This window comes from Myotis nattereri (assembly GCF_964212035.1).
Source record: "Myotis nattereri genome assembly, chromosome: 18".
Classification (NCBI taxonomy): Eukaryota; Metazoa; Chordata; class Mammalia; order Chiroptera; family Vespertilionidae; genus Myotis; species Myotis nattereri.
The window spans coordinates 2,666,137-2,686,598 of NC_138093.1; the positions used below are offsets into that span (position 1 = coordinate 2,666,137).

The window sequence follows — 20,462 nt, forward strand, 5'->3', positions numbered from 1 at the left end:
GTGCTGTCTCCCTTTAAAAAAATGCACTCATCAAAAAGACAGCACTTTTTCTTGTAAGAGGAACTTTAGCCTCTGTTTTAGAATCACAAATATCTCTTCTTCATGAAGAAAAATCAGTTCACAGGACAAGTGGCGCTTTAGCTGCTCCCAAAACCCGAGTGCCGTTTCCTAGTCCCCCCCACCCCCCCGCCCCTTGCCCCACCCGCACTCTGAGCCCCTGCCTGGTCCGTGAGCAGGGCCTCCGGTGCATCTAGCAAAGGTGGCCTTTGGCGGGAGCCTCGGGAGAAGCCTGGCTGTGAGGGAGCGGTTTCAGCAGCGGCCGCTGAAGGGGTTAACCTGGCCTTGGCCGCCTGTCAGGGAAACTTTTTTTTCTGGCTCTGCTCCGGGTTTCCCCTTGAAGGGATTTCCCTCCGCCTCTGCGACAAGACCCTTTATAAAGAGCAGCCTTTCTATTTCACTCCCACTGCGCCCACTGCTGCGGGAGCTGACCGCGCTTCCCAGGCACGTTCACGGGCAGAGGCAGGTCTGGGAGCCACCGCTTTCCCCTCGGGCAGCAGCGGAACACGCCTGGAAGATGGAGGGGATCTCTGGGGCCTTGGCTCTACTTTGGATGGTGTTTGCTGCGTGTAAGTTCTGCTCCCGACCCGTTGGGAAAGCTCGGGTTCCGATTTAGCCCTGACTGTGGCTTCGGCCAGTTTTGCTGGGGGAGTGGGGCAAGGCACTGGGATTTTTAACGGGGCGGGAACAGACGGAACCTGGCTTCCAACGTGCTGTGAGCACTGCTATGGAGCCTTATGTGCCACAGTCGGAGCTGCGGATGGATGTTGCTTTGGATACTTTTCCCCCAGTGTCAAGCGAGTCTGTGGATCTGCCCCTGGCAAGGGCTATCTCTTTGGTTTCCTGAGCTTGATAATGAGATCAAGCTTAGCAAACAACAACTCAAGGCTGACAGATGGGCGTCAGGGTCAGAGTCGCTGAATGGAGGTCATTCCGACACCTTCCTTGGCAGCGACTCCGACTCCGTGCCTTTGGGGGGCCGTGCAGTGGGGGGAGCAGAGTGGCAGCGCAGCCAGAGCACACTGGACATCATGCTGGGACAGAGGCGAGGGGGACCCTAGACAAACCCGGGTGAGTTTGCCTTCCTCTCGCCTTCCCAGCTCAAGCCTTTAAGATCGAGATCTCGCCTGGCTCCCCCGTCATGGCTCAGATCGGAGCCTCGGTTTCGCTGACGTGCAGGGCCGCGGGCTGCGAGGACCCGGCTTTCTCCTGGAGAACCCAGATCGACAGCCCGCTGAACGGGAAGGTGCGGAGCGCCGGCTCCACGTCCACGCTCACCATGGACCCCGTGAGCTTCGAGAACGAGCACTCTTACCTGTGCACCGCCACGTGCGGGGTCAGGAAGGCCGAGAGGAGCATCGAGGTGCAAGTCTACTGTGAGTACCTGCGTGTCCTGTCGTCTCTGAAGGTTGCGTTAAATGAAGTTTCTAAGGGGGGTGGTTTGAAAAGAAAAACATCGTCCATGTCTAGATTCTTGGCCAGAGGACTAGGTTCTTGCACCCAGAGAGTGAGAGACAGCTGAGTTTAGCATGAGCCTGGACACCCAAGCCTTGGCTTCCACTTCCCACTCTGCACAGACCTGGTAGCCGGGAAGACTTCACTGCTCCGGGCTTTGCTGCTCTGAGCCATGAAGTGAAGCTCTCTAACGTTCTTATTTCACAAAACTTTCTCTTGGATTAGATCCTTCCATGTTTACTTGGCCATGCGTCTACATGATTCATGAATTGCATCCTTCAGGGATTGCCCATTTCTTTAGTCTTATGCAATGGGGTGCTCAGCATGGGTGTGAGGGGGAGATGTGATTTAGTCACAGGCCCCTGTACAAAAGCTCCCCCCGGGACATAAGAAGAATATCTGCATCCATGTCGCTCACTGGATCTTGGTGTGGGTCAGTTTGAGTTCGTCCTTGCTGCTTTTGGTGCCATGAATCCTGGATGCTCAACTGCTCAAGCCCAAGGACATTTGCATAATGAATTAGATTTGCCTGGTGAATGTGAATGGATGCCCCTCGCTTAGCATTCCACCGGAATCCAACCTTGGCTGCTCTCAGTCGGGCAAGTACAGTCAGCAGGGGGAGTGCACAACTAGGCTGAAATCAATCACTGGCCTTGGTGACTGAGGGCCCCTCTTTCACAAACAAAAACCACCAACCGGCAGTGCTTTCCAGCGCTTCACGGAGGCCCACCTCCTTTGCCTGCTTTATGATTATAGTGCTTCCCTTGTGGTGTCGTGGAGCTCAGCTCTGCCCAGAAACCCGAGCCGATTCCTCCCGGCCCATGTGCTGCTAATTCTTCCCAGGACACTGCCTGGCGGGCTGCTTGCCATTGTGCGGGCCGTGCAGGCATCCTCGCTGTGTGTGCAGCTTCCTGAGCCCCAGAAGGGCCCCTTCTGTAAATAGAGGGAAAGTAGCAAGGGCTTGGATTACCGGCAGCGAACTGTGTGGGCAACAGGCACAGTCCTTCCAGAATCAGAGGGACAGGGATTGTGGGTGGGAAAATGAAAGGGCTCCGTTTCTTTCACATCCGAGACTTCCAGGTCCTTTGCCTTTGCTCATCGTCCTAAATCGCTGACGATTTAAAGAAGAGACAGGAAGACCTTCTGGCCCCCGTTATCTTGCCTGGAGTTTTTCTTCCGTGTGTCTGTCTTGCATTATGTTGCACACACTCGGTTGTGAGAGTCTTAGGGCCGAGACCTTTGGGTTACTATCACAGAGCCTCGCATCCAGCCAAACCCTCGTCAGCATCCTGAAGGTCTGAAAAGGAAGCCTTTGCAAGGAGGCCGAGGCTGAGCCCAGCAGTGCGTGCCCCGGGCCCGGAGAGGCACCCTACAGGACCGGGTGGGCACCGAGTTAGGCACTGCGGGAGGCAGCCCTGCCTTCCAGACTTTACACATTGCACAGGCATCCCTTCCTGGCGGATCAGTTCCTGCCAGAGGTGCCCTTCTCAGAAGCCAATCATTTAACGTGACTCTCTCCCCTTCTTAGCACATCTCACCCAACCGATATTCTCTGCAATGGCATGTTGAGCCTCTGGTTCCTTACATGTAAAAGGGGAATATATCTGCCCCAGCTAAAATAAGAGAATGTGATATAACGAAATATAAACCTGTGGAGACAGTGCAGAATAGAAATCCTGTGTTTAAATCCCAGACTTCGCATTGACTAGCGGGTGACTTGGGCCAGTCATGCAAATGCACCATGTCTGTGTTTTCACATCTGTGAAGTGTGGTCTCCATATGGGTTACTGTGAGGACAGAATAAAATCACTCATGTTAAATGAATGGCGCTGCGATGGGCACATGTAAGTCCTTAATAAACATTCATTTCTTCTCCCTTCTTTTTACTCAATAACATGCACACCTCAGACATACAGAATCAGAGCTGAAGAATTGGCTAAAAGGTGATTGACTCTGATTCATGAGCTGATCCGAATCGTGAAAGGCAACTTAAACAGAGAATCAAGACTGTCCTAACAGAAACTTTAGATTCGGTTTCCATTGCATTAAGCCCCTACGGGACCTGCCACACACGAGCGCGGAGCCCACTCACGAGTGTTCATTTGATCTTTGCAGCTTTCCCCAAGGACCTGGAGATTCACCTGCCTGGCCCCCTGCAGGTGGGACAGCCGGTCACAGTCACGTGCCTGGTCCCTGACGTTTACCCGTTCGACAGGCTGGAGATTGATCTGCTGAAGGACAACCGTCTCCTGAAAAACCAAGAATTTCTGGAACCGATGGAGGGCAAGTCCCTTAAAAACATGAGCTTGGAGGTGACCTTCACTCCGACCAGAGAGGATATGGGAAAGGCTCTTGTGTGCCGAGCCACGTTGCACATCACTGGAGTTGATGCAGAGCTCCGGGAAAGGGAGACCACGAAAGAGCTACAGGTCTATGGTAAGGGCTGTGGGACTGGTCAGCCCTGGTGGGAGTTTGGTCTTGGCTGGATACGGCAGTCTGCTTAGCAGCTGAAGTCAGGCAGAAACTTGTTTTAGACCATTTTCATTCACGAAGAACATAATATTTGTCAACAGTGAGTTTCAATGAAAAGAGTGCTGGATGTGGGTTAATAAGACTTATGAACTTGAGTCACTGAATTTCTCTATTTCCCAGCCTATCGAAGGGAAGTAATAATACCATACACTGGGTAGTAGGAAATGGGCTCAAATGGTATAATTTTTTATCCTGTTTGTAAATTCTTATACTGTGCCCTGAAATACCAAGATACACAGATCTTATAAGGCGAGCACTGATTCTGTGGGTACATGTGTGTTGGGTGGGGGCATGGAAAGGAGCTCTGGTTGCCCCCACACTCCCAGAGGCTGCGGGGTTCTAAGGCTGCCTCACGGTCCCAGGGTTGTGTAGGAGTGGCCCTGCTGCACTCCGTTCTAGACTAAAACACTGTGTTCTGCTCTGGACACCACCCTGAAAAGGAGTATTGCCCACCAGAGCATGCTTGAAAGAGAACGAGAGGGAGAGACTTCTATCAAAATTCTGAATAGTCAAGATAGGGGATATTTTTGCTAGACAATGCAGGACTTGGAAAAGAGAGCTACAATTAAGTATTTGAACCACATTAAGGATCTTTCTTAATTTCTGAGTATCTATAGCCAATTGAAAACACCAACCATAAAAAAAAATTAGCCCAATCAAACTAGTCAGAAACTGGATGGACTAATTTTTTGACACTAGTCTGACACAGTAAGTTTGTCAAAGTTGTGGGCGCACAGATATACGGCCTGTTGAAAAAATACGTCATTCCTATTGGTCGAGGCAGGGCTCAGCAGTTGCTAACATCGTGCCCTGTCTTTTCAGTCGCCCCCAAGGACACCACTGTCTCTGTGAGCCCCTCTACCAGGCTGCAGGAGGGCGGCTCTGTGACAATGACCTGTGCCAGCGAAGGCCTGCCAGCTCCACAGATTGTCTGGAGCAGGAAGTTAGATAACGGGAACCTACAGCCCCTTTCTGGAAATGCAACTCTCACTTTAATTGCCATGAGGATGGAGGATTCTGGAATTTACGTGTGCGCCGGAGTGAACCTGGCTGGAGAAGACAGAAAAGAGGTGGAATTACTTGTTCAAGGTAAGTGAGATGTGCAAAGGAAGAGGAAGAGGCTGCCACTGGGCTGAGCCACCGTGAGGCAGCTTCGATGCCCGATTGCTCCCTCAGATCTTACCGATGCCCCATCTCGTTGTCGCATGCTCCAGCTCAGTTATATATTCATCTTCCTCACACCTGCAAGAGGGCAGTGCCTGCCACATGCGAGGTGCTCCACAATGGCAGGATGAATACTTAGTAAAGGTGGGCAGCTCACATTTTTTATGTGAAAACATGAGGCTAAACTTGGTTAAAAAAGTAGAATTCAACTTCGCCGTCAGTAGATGCACTCAGGGGGGTGTTCGCCTGTCATTCTCAGGAGACCAGGAAAGGCATCCCTGACAAAAGCATGGACGGCTGGTCCTCTGTCCCGGAAGACTCCACCCCATCGTAAGCTGCGTCCCACTTCAGTGAGAGGGAGACACAGCTGGGTGAGGAAGGGTTGTTCTGCATCACAGGATATAGACAGCCTAAGTGGTAAAGAAGGAACTGAACTTTCAAAGGACCTCTCAGTGACCTCACAGGTACTCCCACAGGAGCCACAGACTCACGTGGGAACAGAGTGGCCACTGTAAAAAAAAAAAAAAAAAAAAAAGTGATCTGAGACGTGTCCACAGGCAGGAAGTGGCTCTGTTGTCAAGTTCCCCCTTCCCACACCAGAGGGTCAGGAACCCGGAAACCCTGGGCCTTGCTCTGAACGAGCTGTCCCTTTCAGGACCTCAGAGCCCATCAGTCTACTGAGGTAATGCGAGGAAACCTTCCTGGGAAGCTACTACAATGTCACAACCAGACCAGCCACACTGAGAGAAACCGCCTCCCCTAGCACAGAAGAGAACCCACACAGGGTGGTGGATTTGGGGTGTTTTGTGTTGAGGTCTCTTTCTTCCATCTCCAGCCCACGAGTCACAAGGACCACGTGAGTGGTTTCCCGCGGAGGCTCACCTGTCACTTTCAGAGTGGCCCCACACTTCCTGCTTCTTCAGGGGAACGAAGTAGAGATTTCGAATTCCCTTCCTCCCCAGACAGCAGGGTGTGTGCCCAGCGGGAATGACACTGGCAGCCAAAGGGCTTTCCTGGATGCTGGAGACTTGGCAGAGTTTGCCCTCCCATCTGAGTTTCCAGTCCCCATGTTTTTATTTTGCATCAAAGTTTAGAGGTGGCTCCTGTGCCACTTTAATGCTTGGCCCGTGACTTTGCTTTCAGTGTGACTTTCAATGCGTAACTTCACACCGTTGGGACAGACGCTCCAGGCACTGGTCCACTGTGGGCCCTATCTCACAGGAAGACGTGTTTTTGTGGCTTTCTCCAGTGCTTTTCTTAGGTCTTGTTTTATCTCCACACAAGGGTGACTGGATTGAGTTGTTCAAGTGGCTGAAAAGCTAGGCTCTTGAATCAGACCCACCTGGCTTCAAGCCTTAATTTTTGTCTCTTGCAAGTTGTATAAAGTTATTTAGCAGTTCTGAGCCTAAGTTTCCTCAAGGAAGAAAAGGTGGAGGAGGAGGAGAAACAGGAGGAGGAAAAGGAAGAGGAGGAGAATTAACTCAACCGTTTATGAGGTCGTAGGATTAAGTGAGACCATATACATAAAGTGGTTTACACAATGCTGAATGCGCTGGAATCTCTTAAATGACTTGAGTGCTGTCCACTATCACAGGGATTTGATGCCCTGCATTTGAGCAGACACTGAATTATTGCTATGACATATGCCCCCCTCTCTCTTGACAAATTTTTATCCACGTTCATTCTGTTCAATGACTGAGTCGGTGGACTGCTGTGGGTTCATCTTACTAGGTGTGGTCTCATCCCGATGGTCCCCAGGTGGAAAGGAGTAACCGTTTCTTGGCGCAGATGTTAGCTTAAAGGAAATCAGAAAACAAAACAAACAAAACAGAAAACACCCGACAAAGACCGTATATTGGAATGTGGTGAAAGAAGGAAATCCTCTCACCTTCCTTGCGTCTTGTCCTTTTCCACCAGAAAAACCGTTCACGGTTGAGATCGGCCCTGGACCCCAGGTTGCTGCTCAGCTGGGCGGCACGGTCGTGCTGACATGCGGTGCCACGGACTGCGAGGCCCCGTCCTTCTCCTGGAGAACCCAGACAGACAGCCCTCTGAGCGGGCAGGTGCGGAGCGAGGGGCCCAGGTCCACGCTGACGCTGAGTCCTGTGGGTTTTGAGAACGAACATTCGTACCTGTGCACCGTGACCTGTGGGCGCAAGAAACTGGAGAAGGGCATCAAGGTGGACCTCTACTGTGAGTACTTGTTACAGCGCTTTCCTGTTTTGTTCTCAGTTCTGTTGGAAGAAACGTAATATGAGCCTGTGATGTGCAATGAGATCCGTGTGTTTAGGAAGGGAAGTCAGCATTGGGAATGGTTCCTGACTCTCAGAACCAGAATTTCCGATGCAACTTAGTTGGCCTAAATCTTAAGCACACATTATATACAGGCACAGCATCCACAGTCCTGTGCCTTGTCCGAGTTGGGCACGGGCACACACCACGTGCTCACTGCTTCCTGTCCCCTCTGTGTGAGTGTGGGGGGTGTTGGAGGTGAGAGTGAGCAGGGCGTGGGCTCAGTGCCCATTGGAATAACTGCAGAGGCATGATGGCCACTCAGCATTAGAGCAGGTGAGCCGAGCCTACTGTTGTGAAGACGCATGTGGAAAGGTGAGGGGCAGGACGGGGAAATGAGGCAGCAAAAAGGGGAGCAGGGGAAGCCAGAATGCAGGCAGGGAGTATGGGTGGGCAGAGGGCACGGCCAGGGGCAGTAGGTCAGGGGCCAGTGACCCAACTACATACACACCCTACGCTTTCTCTTACTGTGCTTGTCACCTGTATAAGAGCCCTTACAACCCCAGATGTCCACGGATTCAACATTGCTGGAGCGCCTCCGTTTTTAACCAATGAGGGACAACATATGCACAGTGACCAACCTTTGTGATTGCTTTGGGAGGGTTACTCTGCCTTGTCTAATTCAGCAGAATTCAAGGGGCCGTATTGTAGAGATTTCCACCAGAAAACCTGCCCAGACTGTGTCCCCCTCTGGATTCGAAAGGAGTTAGAGTCTATCTGTAAAGGGATTTGAGTCTCTCAAAAGAAGGGTGAATTTGATTGTGTTATATTACCCAGTGCCCAGGATCTGCTGATGTAGGCTCGTTTCCAGCAGAAATGAGAACCACGGCGGAGCGTCCCTGCAAATGGAAGCAGTTGAGGATGTATCACTTTAACAGCATTTTACTTAAGGGAGAGAAAAATGTTAGCATTGCTCTAGCTCTTGGCAACTATTTTAGTCTTGTGTTCATTGATTTGCATAAGATTTCATATAAATATTATGTAGAACCGGAATCTCTTACAGTTGTTTTTTTCTTAACTACAAGTATTGTCTGAGAAAGATGTACAACTTGCTGCCTACACGTGGTCATTGGAAATTCAGATGTCTAAACCGAGATCTGTGCGGGGCAGGGGGTGGGGGGGGGGGACCGCGGGGGCAGGGCTTTGTTGATGCCTAGAGCCCATGCGGCTCCTGCCACCCGGTTTGATCTCTGAGCTCAGGGAAATGTGAGTCTGGCCTCAGCTCAGAACTTCCCAGATATGCTGCCAGTGACTATCTCTTAGCCACTATCAGACTTGTCCGTTTCCCTAGGTTTAAAATAAGTGCTCTGTAGCTTTTCCTAGCTGTAAGTAAGTTAAATAACTCCCACTTTATCAGGCAGTTTTAAAGATGGAGATTTAGTAAGGGACTAGCACATAGTCAATATTCAATACATCTTGGCAAACACGTAGAACATGTAGTTACTAAATAAGATGGGGAAACTCACAGGTCTTTGGGAGAGTCCGTCCATGGCTCTCAGCAGCGCTGCATGCAGAAGAGGAAAATAAGTACATTTATTACAGGATTGCTTCTTTTACTACTTTTTGTTCCCAGCGTCATATATATTTAGTATCACAAACATTTCTACTTAATGTCATTATTGCACAGTGGTGGTCATTCTCTCCCAAGGGCTTTAAAGCTGTCATTGGAGACCTTTGGATTTAATAGCGATTAGTTCTGGCTTTCCGTTCAAAGCCACACATGAGCATCATCTTTGCTTGGTGTCTGCAGCGTTCCCCAGAGACCCCGAGATTGAGACGAGCGGCGTGTTAGTGAGCGGCAGCCCGGTCACTGTGAGCTGCAAGGTGCCAGAGGTGTACCCGCTGGAGCGGCTGGAGATCCAGCTCCTGAAGGGGGGCCGTGTGGTGAAGAATAAAAACTTTCTGATGGGTGCGGACAAGAAATCCCTAGAGACCGGGAGTCTGGACGTGACCTTCGTCCCCACCACCGAAGACACCGGCGAAGCGCTTGTCTGTCTGGCTCAGTTACACATGGACGAGCTGGACTTGGAGCCCACACAGCGGCAGAGCTCACACACGCTTTACGTGAACGGTAAGTGTGGCGCACCCACGATCCCACAGGGGTTTCTTCATCTCTTTTGCCAGGCAATAGTCAGTGGACACGAGGTTAAGGGTTAAAACCTCCGTGAAAAAGAAAAAGACTGTAAAGAAATGTCCAAATAATGATTATTTTAACAAACACCCCAACACAGAAGACAGTAACCGCCTATTGGCCTGTGAGTCAATGAGACGGCAGCTTTGGAAGGGCAGTCAGGGTGTGTCGTCTGCTCAGTGTGGCCTGAGATGAACTCGCTCATGCGGTCAGTTGGCGGGTCAGTTGGCAGGTCAGTTGGCGGGTCAGTTGGCAGGTCTGTGGGGCCTTCCTGGGATGCCTGGGCCTCCCTTTCTCCATGTGCGCCCTCACCCGCAAGGAAGGCGGCCTAGGTTTAGCCACCAGAGCGAGGTGTTTCGAGAGGGAGATGAGGCCTGGGCTGGGGTCCTACATGTGACTTCCTCCGTGTTATATGGGTCACAGGGAGCCACAGGGCAGCGTGAGTTCAACGGGTAGAAACAGGCTCTACCTTTTCACGGGAGAGTCCAATAATTTGTAGTCATGTTTAACGTTCCATAAATGTCAACATACACTGTCATGGATCATCCCCTCTGGGGTAGCAAGAGTTCCTACAGAACCTATTTCCATTAGGAAATACCTAGGATGTGTCCATTTTCTTCTGTCTATGCTTCTGCATCTGCTAGGATAAAGGGACGGAAACTCCCTTTGGTGAAGTCATCAAGGTTTATGAACTGCTCTAAGCCACTGCTTGCATAGGTTTTGCAACATTATTAAAGCTCTTTGGAACTCAGGGCCTAAGGGATCAAGCTAACAAGTGTCCCGCCCTTTTCAGTTGCCCCCAGGAACACAAGCATCCAGGTCAGCCCCTCCTCCATCCTGGAGGAAGGCAGTTCTGTGACGATGACCTGCTCCAGTGATGGCCTCCCAGCGCCCAGGTTCCGGTGGAGCAGGCAGCTTAAGAATGGGCAGCTGCAGTTTCTTTCTGAGAATACAACGCTCACCTTAACTTCCACAAGAAGGGAAGATGCTGGTATTTATGTATGTGAAGGGAGAAGCCTGGCTGGGATAAGCAGAGATGAAGTTGAATTAATTATCCAAGGTGAGCAGAGTGTGATTAATGAGTTATTGCTAGTATTATTTTGGTTGTGTTGGTGGTTTTGAACAAAGCCCTCTTTAAAATTTTTATTTTTAAATTACACTTGATGCACAATATTATATTAGTTTCAAGTGTATAACCCCGTGATTAGATATTTATGTAACTTACAAAGTGATCACACCAATAAATCTAATGTCCATCTGACACCATATATAGGTATTATATTTTTGACGATATTCCCTGTGCTGTACTTTACATCCCATGACTATTCTGTAACTACCAATTTGTACATCTAAATCCCTTCACCATTTTCATCCAGTCCCCAAACACCCTCCCATCTAGCAACTGCCAAAATATTCTCTGATCTATGAGCCTGTTTCTGTTCTGTGTTAGTTTATTATTATTATTATTATTATTATTATTATTATTTAGATTCCACATATAAGTGAAATCATCTGGCATTTGTCTTTCTGTGTCTGATTTCTTTCACTCAGCACAATTCCCTGTATGTCCATCCATGTTGTTGAAGATGATAAGATCTCAATCTTTTTTATGGCTCAGTCATAGTCCATTGTATATACCCACTACTTCTTTATCCATTCATCTGTTGGTAGACACTTAGGTTGCTTCCATATCTTGGCTGTTGCAAATAATGCTGCAATAAACATATGGATGTATATGTTTTTTCCATGTAGTGTTTGGGGTTTCTTCGGATAAAAACCCAGAAGTGAAATTGCTGGGCCCTTCTTTGTCTCTTGTTATAGCCTTTATCTTAAACTCTATTTTGTCTGGTATAAATGTTGCTACTCCAGCTTTTTGGGTTTTTTTATTTGTTTGTTTTCATTTTCATTAAATATCTTTTTCCATCCCTTTATTTTCAGTATGTATGTGTCTTTTGATTTGAGGGGAGTCTCTTGTAGCAGCATATGTAAGGGTATTGCTGTTATCCATTCAGCCACCATATGTCTTTTGATTAGAGCATTGAATCCATTGCATTTCAAGTAATTATTGATAGGCATTTATTATTCATATTTTTGATCTTATATTTTCTTCTTCTTCTTAAAGAAGACCCTTTAACTTTTTTTTAATACTGGTTTGGTGGATATGAACTCCTTTAGCTTTTTTTGTTTGTTTGATTGGGAAGTTCTTTATCTGTCTTTTAATTCTAAAGGATAGTTTTGCTTGGTAGAGTAATCTTGATTGTAGGTCCTTGCTTTTTCATCACTCTGAATATTTTATGCTAATCCCTTCTGGCCTGCAAAGTTTCTATTGAGAAATCAACTTACAACCTTATGGGACCTCCCTTGTAGGTAACTAACTGCTAAGAAAAAAAAAAGAGTATATGGGGCTTCTGGGACAACTTCAAGCATATCAATGTTTGCATTAGAGGGGTGCCAGAAAGAGAAGAGAGCAAGAAATAGAAAATTTATTTGAAAAAAAAAATGCTGGAAGCTTCCCTAACCCAGTTAAGGAAATAGACATGGAAGTCTAAGAAGCACAGAGACTCCCAAACAAGATGAAACCAAAGTCCTCTTTGAAAACAAAATCTCTACTAAACAAATGTATTGAGGGTTTTGAAGAGCTCATGATGTTTCCTATGCAAGGAAAATGCCTGGAATAGTACTTTATCATGAACCATGCCAAGTCTGTTATCCTAAAACTCTTTTAAACCTCAAGTGGACTGCCAGGTCCAGGAACCATGCCAGGAATCCCAGTTACACTTACGAGGCAATGATTATGGTGTAGAAATAAGAATAAGAAGACATATGTAGGTATTTGAAAATTACTTATGATTAAAGCCACCATATCTGGCTGAATTGGACTCTCAGTGGTAATCTCACAAGGTGCCTGCTAGTATTTGCTTAGAAGCCTAAAGGGCACTTAAATCTTCGGTAAACGCTGAGATTAAGAATAGCAGTGACCACATCCTTTCGTTCAGCTTGATGGCATGGAAATGCCAGAATGGATTAACCTATCAGATCCAGAGCCTCTCTCCAGGATGGAGATCCAAGACTGAGAACAAAACAGTTCCTAGTTGACAAGTTTAAGCTATAGGTAATTTTAGGCAAAACCATAAAGTGATCAATTTGGAGTTTTTCTCCATACTTTCCCTTTTGGTGTTCAAGGCCTTTTTCTTCACTGGGGCTCTCAGACTCCTTGGTATTATTTCCACTAAGGTATTAGTGACTTTCTTGTTACCTCATCTCAATAGTAATTCGCATTTTTAGGGAAGAACTTTGGAAGGGCAATGCACAACCTTAAAGAAAGCCCTTTGGATGGATGTCATGGTACTATCACTTGGGTTGAGGACAGAATCTCAAATCAAGTCAGAAAAACAGATAAACTTATGCAATGGTACTAGAGGACCTCCTCCCATGGGTTATGTCATCATAGAAATGCGGGATGTCAGGTACCTAGCCCAGTGCCTGGCGCTTAGAAAATGTTAGTTGTGGTTGTTAAGGATGGGAAGAAAGCCATCTCTGCACAGCTGAATTTCTTGATCTGAGAGGATTCAGCCCATAAAAGCCTTTGTCTTTCAAGGAAGGACAAACCTTTTTGGTTACACGGCAATGCAACCAAAAAAGGGCTCTTTTTCAAATTGGAATTCTATAGCTATTTATACAACACCTATCTTTTGGCTAGGCTGGGTAAAGGATTAAGGGGCAGGCGAGAAGCATAAGAAATGTCTTCTCTTGTTAAAAACATGACCTTTTACAACCAACCAGTCAATGCTTGACGTCTTTACTCACCCCTCTAAACATGCACATATAGCTCCTTGACAGGTATTGATGCTATTATGAACTTAGTGCAGAAGTGGTTTATATTTCACCCAATCAGAGTTGCCTCTCAAATTCTCTTTACAGTTGCTCCAAAAGACATGCAACTTACAGCTTCTCCTTCTGAGAGCGTCAAGGAAGGAGACACTGTCATTATCTCCTGTACATGTGGAAATGTTCCCAAAACCTGGATAATCCTGAAGAAGAAAGCTGAGTCAGGGGACACCGTGCTCAAGTCCATAGAAGGCGCATATACCATCCACAAGGCCCAGTTAGAGGATGCGGGAGTGTACGAATGTGAATCTAAAAATGAGCGTGGCTTGCAGTCCAGAAGTATCACCCTTGATGTGAAAGGTTAGAGTTTGGGTCTTGTTTTTCAGAAATGTTAATGATAGGTCTGAATTTTGGTGGATGGTACAGAACTTCTAGGATGAGATGAATGAGTTGGCCAAAACGGAGCTCCATGTTGACAGTGTGCATTTCTTAATGCTTCCAAAGATAATAATGCACAGCTGCTCCACCTCTGGAGTCAGGCCAGGAAGTTGACATGAATCCTTGGTGAGTGCAGAGTTCCCATCTGCTTTTCTCAAGGTTCACAACTTGGCACTGCTCTCTGAGGTCTTGTGTCTCCTAAGTGTTTCAACGTATTTTCTAAACCCTGGGAGTTCCAAGAAAATTGGAACTGACATGGCAGGAAGAGGAGGGTTCCAGCCAGATCTGATTCCTTCCTAACAGAAGAGAACTTGATTCTCTGAAAACTGCCCATTTCTGGACCAGTTCTTCTCAGGATAATAATCATAACAATCAGGGGTGGCCATCTTGATGCAGAACCACTTTTATGAATATCTATAGAATTACCTCCTTAAACATCCCAGCCCCTTGTCCATTCTATTTTATTCTGATGGAGGGGGGCGAGGAGCGGGCAATGGTGTCAGCAGAGAAGCTTCAGGGGCTATTTAATCTTTTAACCCCTCAATGACCACTCAACAGGAAGACTTGTTGGTCTCACTGGTGGGAGCAGAATAGGCCAGCCTTTGCTCATCCATCTCCCTCTCCTTTGTGTGCCACTGAGCTCCCAGCTGTGGACTGGAAGCCCTACTTGGAGTGAATGGGATTACAATCAAAGGCAACTCTCCTAAGAGCCCCGGGCACTTGGCCATCAGAGTTAGCAACTACTTGTCAATGGAAAGGGAATGTGAAACTAGGTCAGATAACAGGTAAACTTTTACTCATCTGGCCCAAACTCTCAAGACTTCAGGCCTTACGTTCTGTTTTCTGTCTCCACAGTACCTCCTCGAAACACGAAACACGACAATATCAATACACCCATCTAGAAATGTTAAAGAAGGGGAAAATGTTACAATTACATGTAAAACCTTTAGTCATCGCCTGCAGTGATTGCCCTGAAAGAGTTGGTCTGGTCAGTGAAGTGACCATGTGTTCAAAGAATGGAACATTCACCCTGTACCGGGTCACTGAGGATGACACGGGGGTGTATGTGATCAGAGCTTCCAGTGAGGTTGGGGATGAGTCTGAACGGACTGAGATCTCAGTTATGAGTAGGTTGACATGCATGCATTCCTCTTTCCTTCAACCCTCCATGCCTGAGGCCATCTTCAATTAAGCCTAGCCCCAGGGAATCAGACTCCTAACACTTTTGTAATTTGGTTAACAATACTCTTTAAAGACAAATCACAGCTTCTCTACTTTCTAAAACTATTTCTGTCTTATCTAATTGTTCTACAAAATTAGTAATTTAGGTATTTGTCATGTTCACTTAACGGCACAGCACGTTGGGCACTCAGGAATTCAGGCCCCAGGCTAAATATGGTTTAAAATAATGACACGTCAATGGAGACAGAACCTGATATTTTTCCTGGGTATTTTGAACTACTTTCCCCCTGTATTTATCCGAGGTTTAAAATGAACTTTGTTTTGTTTTGGCTTGAATGTATTCCAGTGACAGAAATAGTTGGGAGCCCTTAGGACTTTCAGTGTTTATACAGCTAATGGGAAACTGTGTTGGAAAGTTGCTCTGGGAAGCAGCTCAGCAGCAAATCTGTGTTTTACTGCAGATGCTTGAGGGGGAAAACTGAAGGCAAAAGCTAATGTTTATTAAATTGAAGGGGAAACAATAGGAGCAGAAATACCACTGCCCAACATGCCATTGGCATTGATGCCTAACCACCATGATGATAATGACTTCCCATTAAAACCTGACCCTTCCACTTAGACTAGTTAGATCTGCTCTAGCAAGGGGAGGGAGGAAAAAGAGGCAATTATTATTATGCTTAGGGTGAAGGGTAAAAACCTTAACAATTTGAAAAATTGACTTCCCAGCCTGACCCTCTCGATTGTTTTCTACTTGGGTGACCTCCAGTGATCAGAATCCTCTAGTCCAGTGATGGCGAACCTTTTGAGCTCGGCGTGTCAGCATTTTGAAAAATCCTAACTTAACTCTGGTGCCGTGTCACATATAGAAATTTTTTGATATTTGCAACCATAGTAAAACAAAGACTTATATTTTTGATATTTATTTTATATACTTAAATGCCATTTAACAAAGAAAAATCAACCAAAAAAATGAGTTCGCGTGTCTCCTCCGCCATGCGTGTCATAGGTTCGCCATCACTGCTCTAGTCAGATCACTCATTCTTCTGGGACTAGACATACACATGCCACCTGAAGACACAGAACCCCTGTGCGGTCACATGGAGCAGTGCAGACGGGGGTGTAGGTGGCGGTGTCTCCAGCCAGGGCCTGCTGTCGGGTGCAGAGGTTCTTGTAAGGCTAAGATACCAAATAGGCTTGCGGCTGTCAGATCACTTTAGTAGATTAGAGAGAGGACTAATTTTAGTTTTTGTATGCTATTACCTTCTGTACCCAACTTGCAACTCCATGACAAAATGACAGGATACAGAGAGGGAAATGTATTACTACAAAAAAATAGGTAGGCCTGGCCATGTGGCTCAGTTGGTTGGAGCGTCATCCCGTACACCAAAAAGGGTTGCAGATTTGATTGGGGTGCATACGGGAGACAACCGATCGATATTTCTCTCTCCATCTCCCTTTCTTTCTGTCTGTCTCTCCCTTCCTTCCTCTCTCTCAGATCAATATATATTGGCTGCCAACTACTTCAAGCAGTGAGCCTGGTACTTGCTCTTCAGTGATGGACCAAAAAAACAAAATAAGTAACTTACAACCTGCAGGAGGAAACCAAATTTAATAGATAGTTATACAAAAAAATGTTTAATTACAAGGTGTGATAAGAGCCATAAAGGGGAAGTATAATGGGTTATGAAAGCCTATTAGGGCTCCTGATTTAGGTTGGGGGAGCTGTAGGTCAGAAATTGACTCTTTGAGGAAGTGACATTTATGCTCAAATACAATACTATCCCCAAACTTCAGTTTATCAAGAGATGATATAAATGGTGAAGAGGAAGAACATGTATATTAAGATGCCCTACTTGAGACATAGTTTTCCATATATCTCTGTACAGGCCATTGGCAAGGACTCTTTAGCTTCCTGTCTTACATATGGTGTGTGACTATAGGATCACTCTCCAGATGTTACATGGATTTCCTTGCACAACTAAGTCGTCAGTCACGTCAGTTCGTGGTGACCAGAGTCCTAATTCTTTGGTACATATTTACATTTCCCAAAGCAAACACGCCTCTCCAAGGCTTGCTCTCGCATGTGAGCCCTAAGAAGTGGTGCCCCGCCTTCCCTTCTACAAGTGAGCCTGCCCCTGTTTGTTCCACGTTTGTGGGAGCCGACAGCTATCACTGACCCGCCATGGCCATGGCCACTGTTCGTGTGACTCAGAGGAATATGCATGTGGGGCCCTAAGGGCCCTTCTCCCTGCTTTGCTTCTCTTTAGAGAACGTGTTGTACGTGCTGTGAACATATGGAAATGTGAGTTAAACAATCTCTTTGTGTACTGGACATTAATCGCTCCCATTTCGTTATTTTCCAGGAAGAGTAGGTAACAAGGACTACTTCTCTCCCGGGCTCCTCGTGCTGTACTGTGCGTCCTCCTTAATCATCCCCGCCATCGGGATGATCGTTTACTTTGCGCGAAAGGCCAACATGAAGGGGTCCTACAGTCTCGTAGAAGCACAGAAATCAAAAGTGTAGCTGGCATTGGAAATGCTCGGCCACAGACACTATTTATCAGCCTGGAGCCTTCATTCCATTCCACGGGGAAAGCAACAGGCTGAGTCCTGACTTCCGGACACGGTGGACTCTCAGAGGGTGACAGCTGCCCAAGCTTCTGGCTGTGACCTGAAGCCCAGGGCAAACTTCCTGCCTGAAACACAGGCAGAGGCACGGAGGTGTGCGACCTGGAGCAGTCCCTTGATGTGTATATATAGTGCCAGGACCTGTACATATGTCACATAAAATTATGCCCTAGCAAGACTGCTTGGAATAGCAACACCTGCAAGGGAGAGCTCTAAAATAATTCAACAGTGTTGCCTGGACTGGTTGGTCTAACTTAATGCATCTTAGGAAAATTTAACATTAACATGGACTGGCAGCTGTCCTATGTCATCTTTTTATACTTTTCCCCCCTCCCTATAACAAAGTTGGATTCCTATCAAGTTCACGGACAACAACGTCATGTTTGTAAAAACGCCAGGGTTTTATGTTTTACAGGCAAATGGTGAACCAAGAGGGTGCAGGGTTGACTTTCAGGTACTAAAACTTTGACCTCTGGTGTAATGGTTGACTGGGTTTCTCTGGACGGTACTGACATGGTACGGTGATGTTTGATGTTGTTTGTTCATCCTCCTCTTGTGCAACGTTCCCAAGGTGACCTAACAATGCAACTTCTTTTGATATTCTTTTGTAAATGTTTAGTCTTTTTGTATCGTAAAGTGATCATTTCTGGACTTGTAAGAGTTGTGTGTTTATTACCAACTGCCTCCTTGAGTCACATGGTAGCTCTTCTTGAAATCCCAAGTTCCAAAGATGAGGAATTCAAACCCACAGGAAAAATAAGTAACACTCAACATATGGGCCTCACACTGCTTTTATCAGCAGCACCAGGGGAACCTGAAAAAAATTCAGATTTCTTGGTGCCATCTTAACCCACTAAATTGGAACATCTGGTTTTGTGTCCTTGGAATCTGCAATTTAAAAAATTTAAAATACAGCATACATGAAGGCATGAATCCAGAAACATGCACATCGTTGCACTGAAGGGCAACGATGAGTGCACACCATGCACATACCCTCAGACCTACAGCTAGAACATGAGTGTCCTTCAGAGCCTCATAGATGCACTCCTCCCTGCGACTCTCTCACTGAGCAGTGATCAATACCTTGAATTCTATATTAGCCATTCCCTGGCTTTCTTTGGAGATTTTATACCTGAAGAGCTAGCCCTAAGTAAAACATTATATAATTTTGCCAGAATTTGAATTTTATATAGATATAATCAAACGGTAAATTTGCCCTTTATTCTTTCACTCAAAATTATGCATTTGCATAATTTATCCACGTTGCTATGTACTAGTATAGCTACAGGTCATTCACCTTTTGTTAGTTGTTAGTATTGATGACTCAATATTATAGCACAATATTATACGATTTTGCCATAATTTAATCATCCATTTTACTGTTGATGTATGTTTGTGCTGTTTCCAGTTATTTTCTGTTATGAGCAAAGCTTCTATAAACATTATTTTACACGGTCCTGGCTAAAAGTGACAGGAAAAACCAACCATGTACAAAAGACTACATACTACATGATCTCATTTACATATAGTTCAAAGCTTGCAACAATAATGCATGGTGTTAAAGTCAGGATACTAGGTACTTCCTGAGTGACAGTGACCGGAAAGGAGCACACTGGAGGTGGGGGGAGGGTTTGAGAGGCTGGGTGAAAAAGGTATACCATTTTCCATTTTCCAAATTTGAATGCAATGCAGTTACAGTCAGAAGAGTTCTTTTCTAGTGTGTGAACCATGGCAAGTATGTCTTCCAACAGCAGCCAGATAAAAATAGCACCCTACCTGAGCTTGACACTTGGAATTCTCAAAGGCCTATAAATATTCAGGGCTCCGAGGCACAGCCCCCGGGGGGCGGCAGCAGCTCTGGCTTGCTGAGCATTTGAATGTTGGCTCAGAGAATAAAAAGGAGAGGAAAGTACTTGAACTACCTTTCACCACTAAGCCACCTCTGGGATTTCCAAATAAGGCTTTGGCGGAGGGAAGGTGACACGGGGAGCCTGCACCCCATCACTCCACACTCTTGGAGGCTGGGCGTCAGGGAGGACCTGGCCGTAACTGTGGCTGAAAATGCCTCACCAAAGTGAAAGGGGAGTTCAATCTCCAGGTGCGGTCATGATGTCACCAGCTACCTGGCCTCATCCCCATGTCTCAGGCAAATGACGACTTTATGCCTCAAGAATCGTTTGGTCACTCCCTTCCAATCTCGCCTGGTCCTTCTGTGGGGATCTGATAATACTTAAGCAGATTGGGAAGGATTTAAGGAAATCTTGGGAAGGAGACAAACTATGGCTCTTTGTAAACTATTGAATCTGAGCAACTGGGTTCATTCGTTCATTTGCTCAGACATTTCAGCTGAGTGGCTCTGGAAGTTTGTGTCTCTGACATAATAAAATGATTCTATGACAGGCCTCTTCCAGGCTCACCCTTGCTAACCCGTCCCAGTCTGGCCCTTGTTTCCACCACGCAAAGGGAACATGGACTTCCCAGGATTTGCCCAAATAACTGGAGTCCTGCTTTACCAAACTCTCCAGAAAGAGTAAAGAGACTTTAGGAGCTTTTACACTTTACTAGGAAGAGAAAGGAGAAACATGAGTAATACCAGACATGCTAGAGGGCTTTCTTTTCCCTGTTTCCTTGTGAAGAAATACTGTGTTCTCAGGACCTTGGAGTAGTGACGGTGCAGGCTGCTTTCTCATCGATAAAGGAGGTGAGGGCAACGCTAATGGAGAGGTGTGCTCCAGGGACAGGGCGGGATCCCCCC

General features: G+C 46.6%; 1 protein-coding gene across 1 annotated transcript; it reads left to right on the top strand.

Annotated features, from left to right (window-relative positions):
* The first annotated feature begins 406 nt into the window (after positions 1-406).
* On the top strand, positions 407-18,358 carry VCAM1 (vascular cell adhesion molecule 1). The gene is made up of 9 exons (XM_081112200.1): positions 407-626; positions 1,158-1,433; positions 3,628-3,948; positions 4,867-5,133; positions 7,126-7,401; positions 9,251-9,571; positions 10,425-10,691; positions 13,553-13,819; positions 17,443-18,358. The coding sequence occupies exons 1-9, from the start codon at positions 575-577 to the stop codon at positions 17,601-17,603; spliced, it is 2,208 nt and encodes a 735-aa protein (XP_080968326.1). The 5' UTR covers positions 407-574; the 3' UTR covers positions 17,604-18,358.
* The last annotated feature ends 2,104 nt before the right edge of the window (positions 18,359-20,462 follow it).

What these genes read in the sequence shown, in the direction of transcription:
- VCAM1 (XM_081112200.1), top strand. Translation starts at nt 575, where the DNA reads ATGGAGGGGATCTCTGGGGCCTTGGCTCTACTTTGGATGGTGTTTGCT. An exon ending in GGTGGAATTACTTGTTCAAG is followed by an intron (nt 5,134 to 7,125) that starts GTAAGTGAGATG and finishes CTTTTCCACCAG; the next exon opens with AAAAACCGTTCACGGTTGAG. An exon ending in AGTTGAATTAATTATCCAAG is followed by an intron (nt 10,692 to 13,552) that starts GTGAGCAGAGTG and finishes TTCTCTTTACAG; the next exon opens with TTGCTCCAAAAGACATGCAA.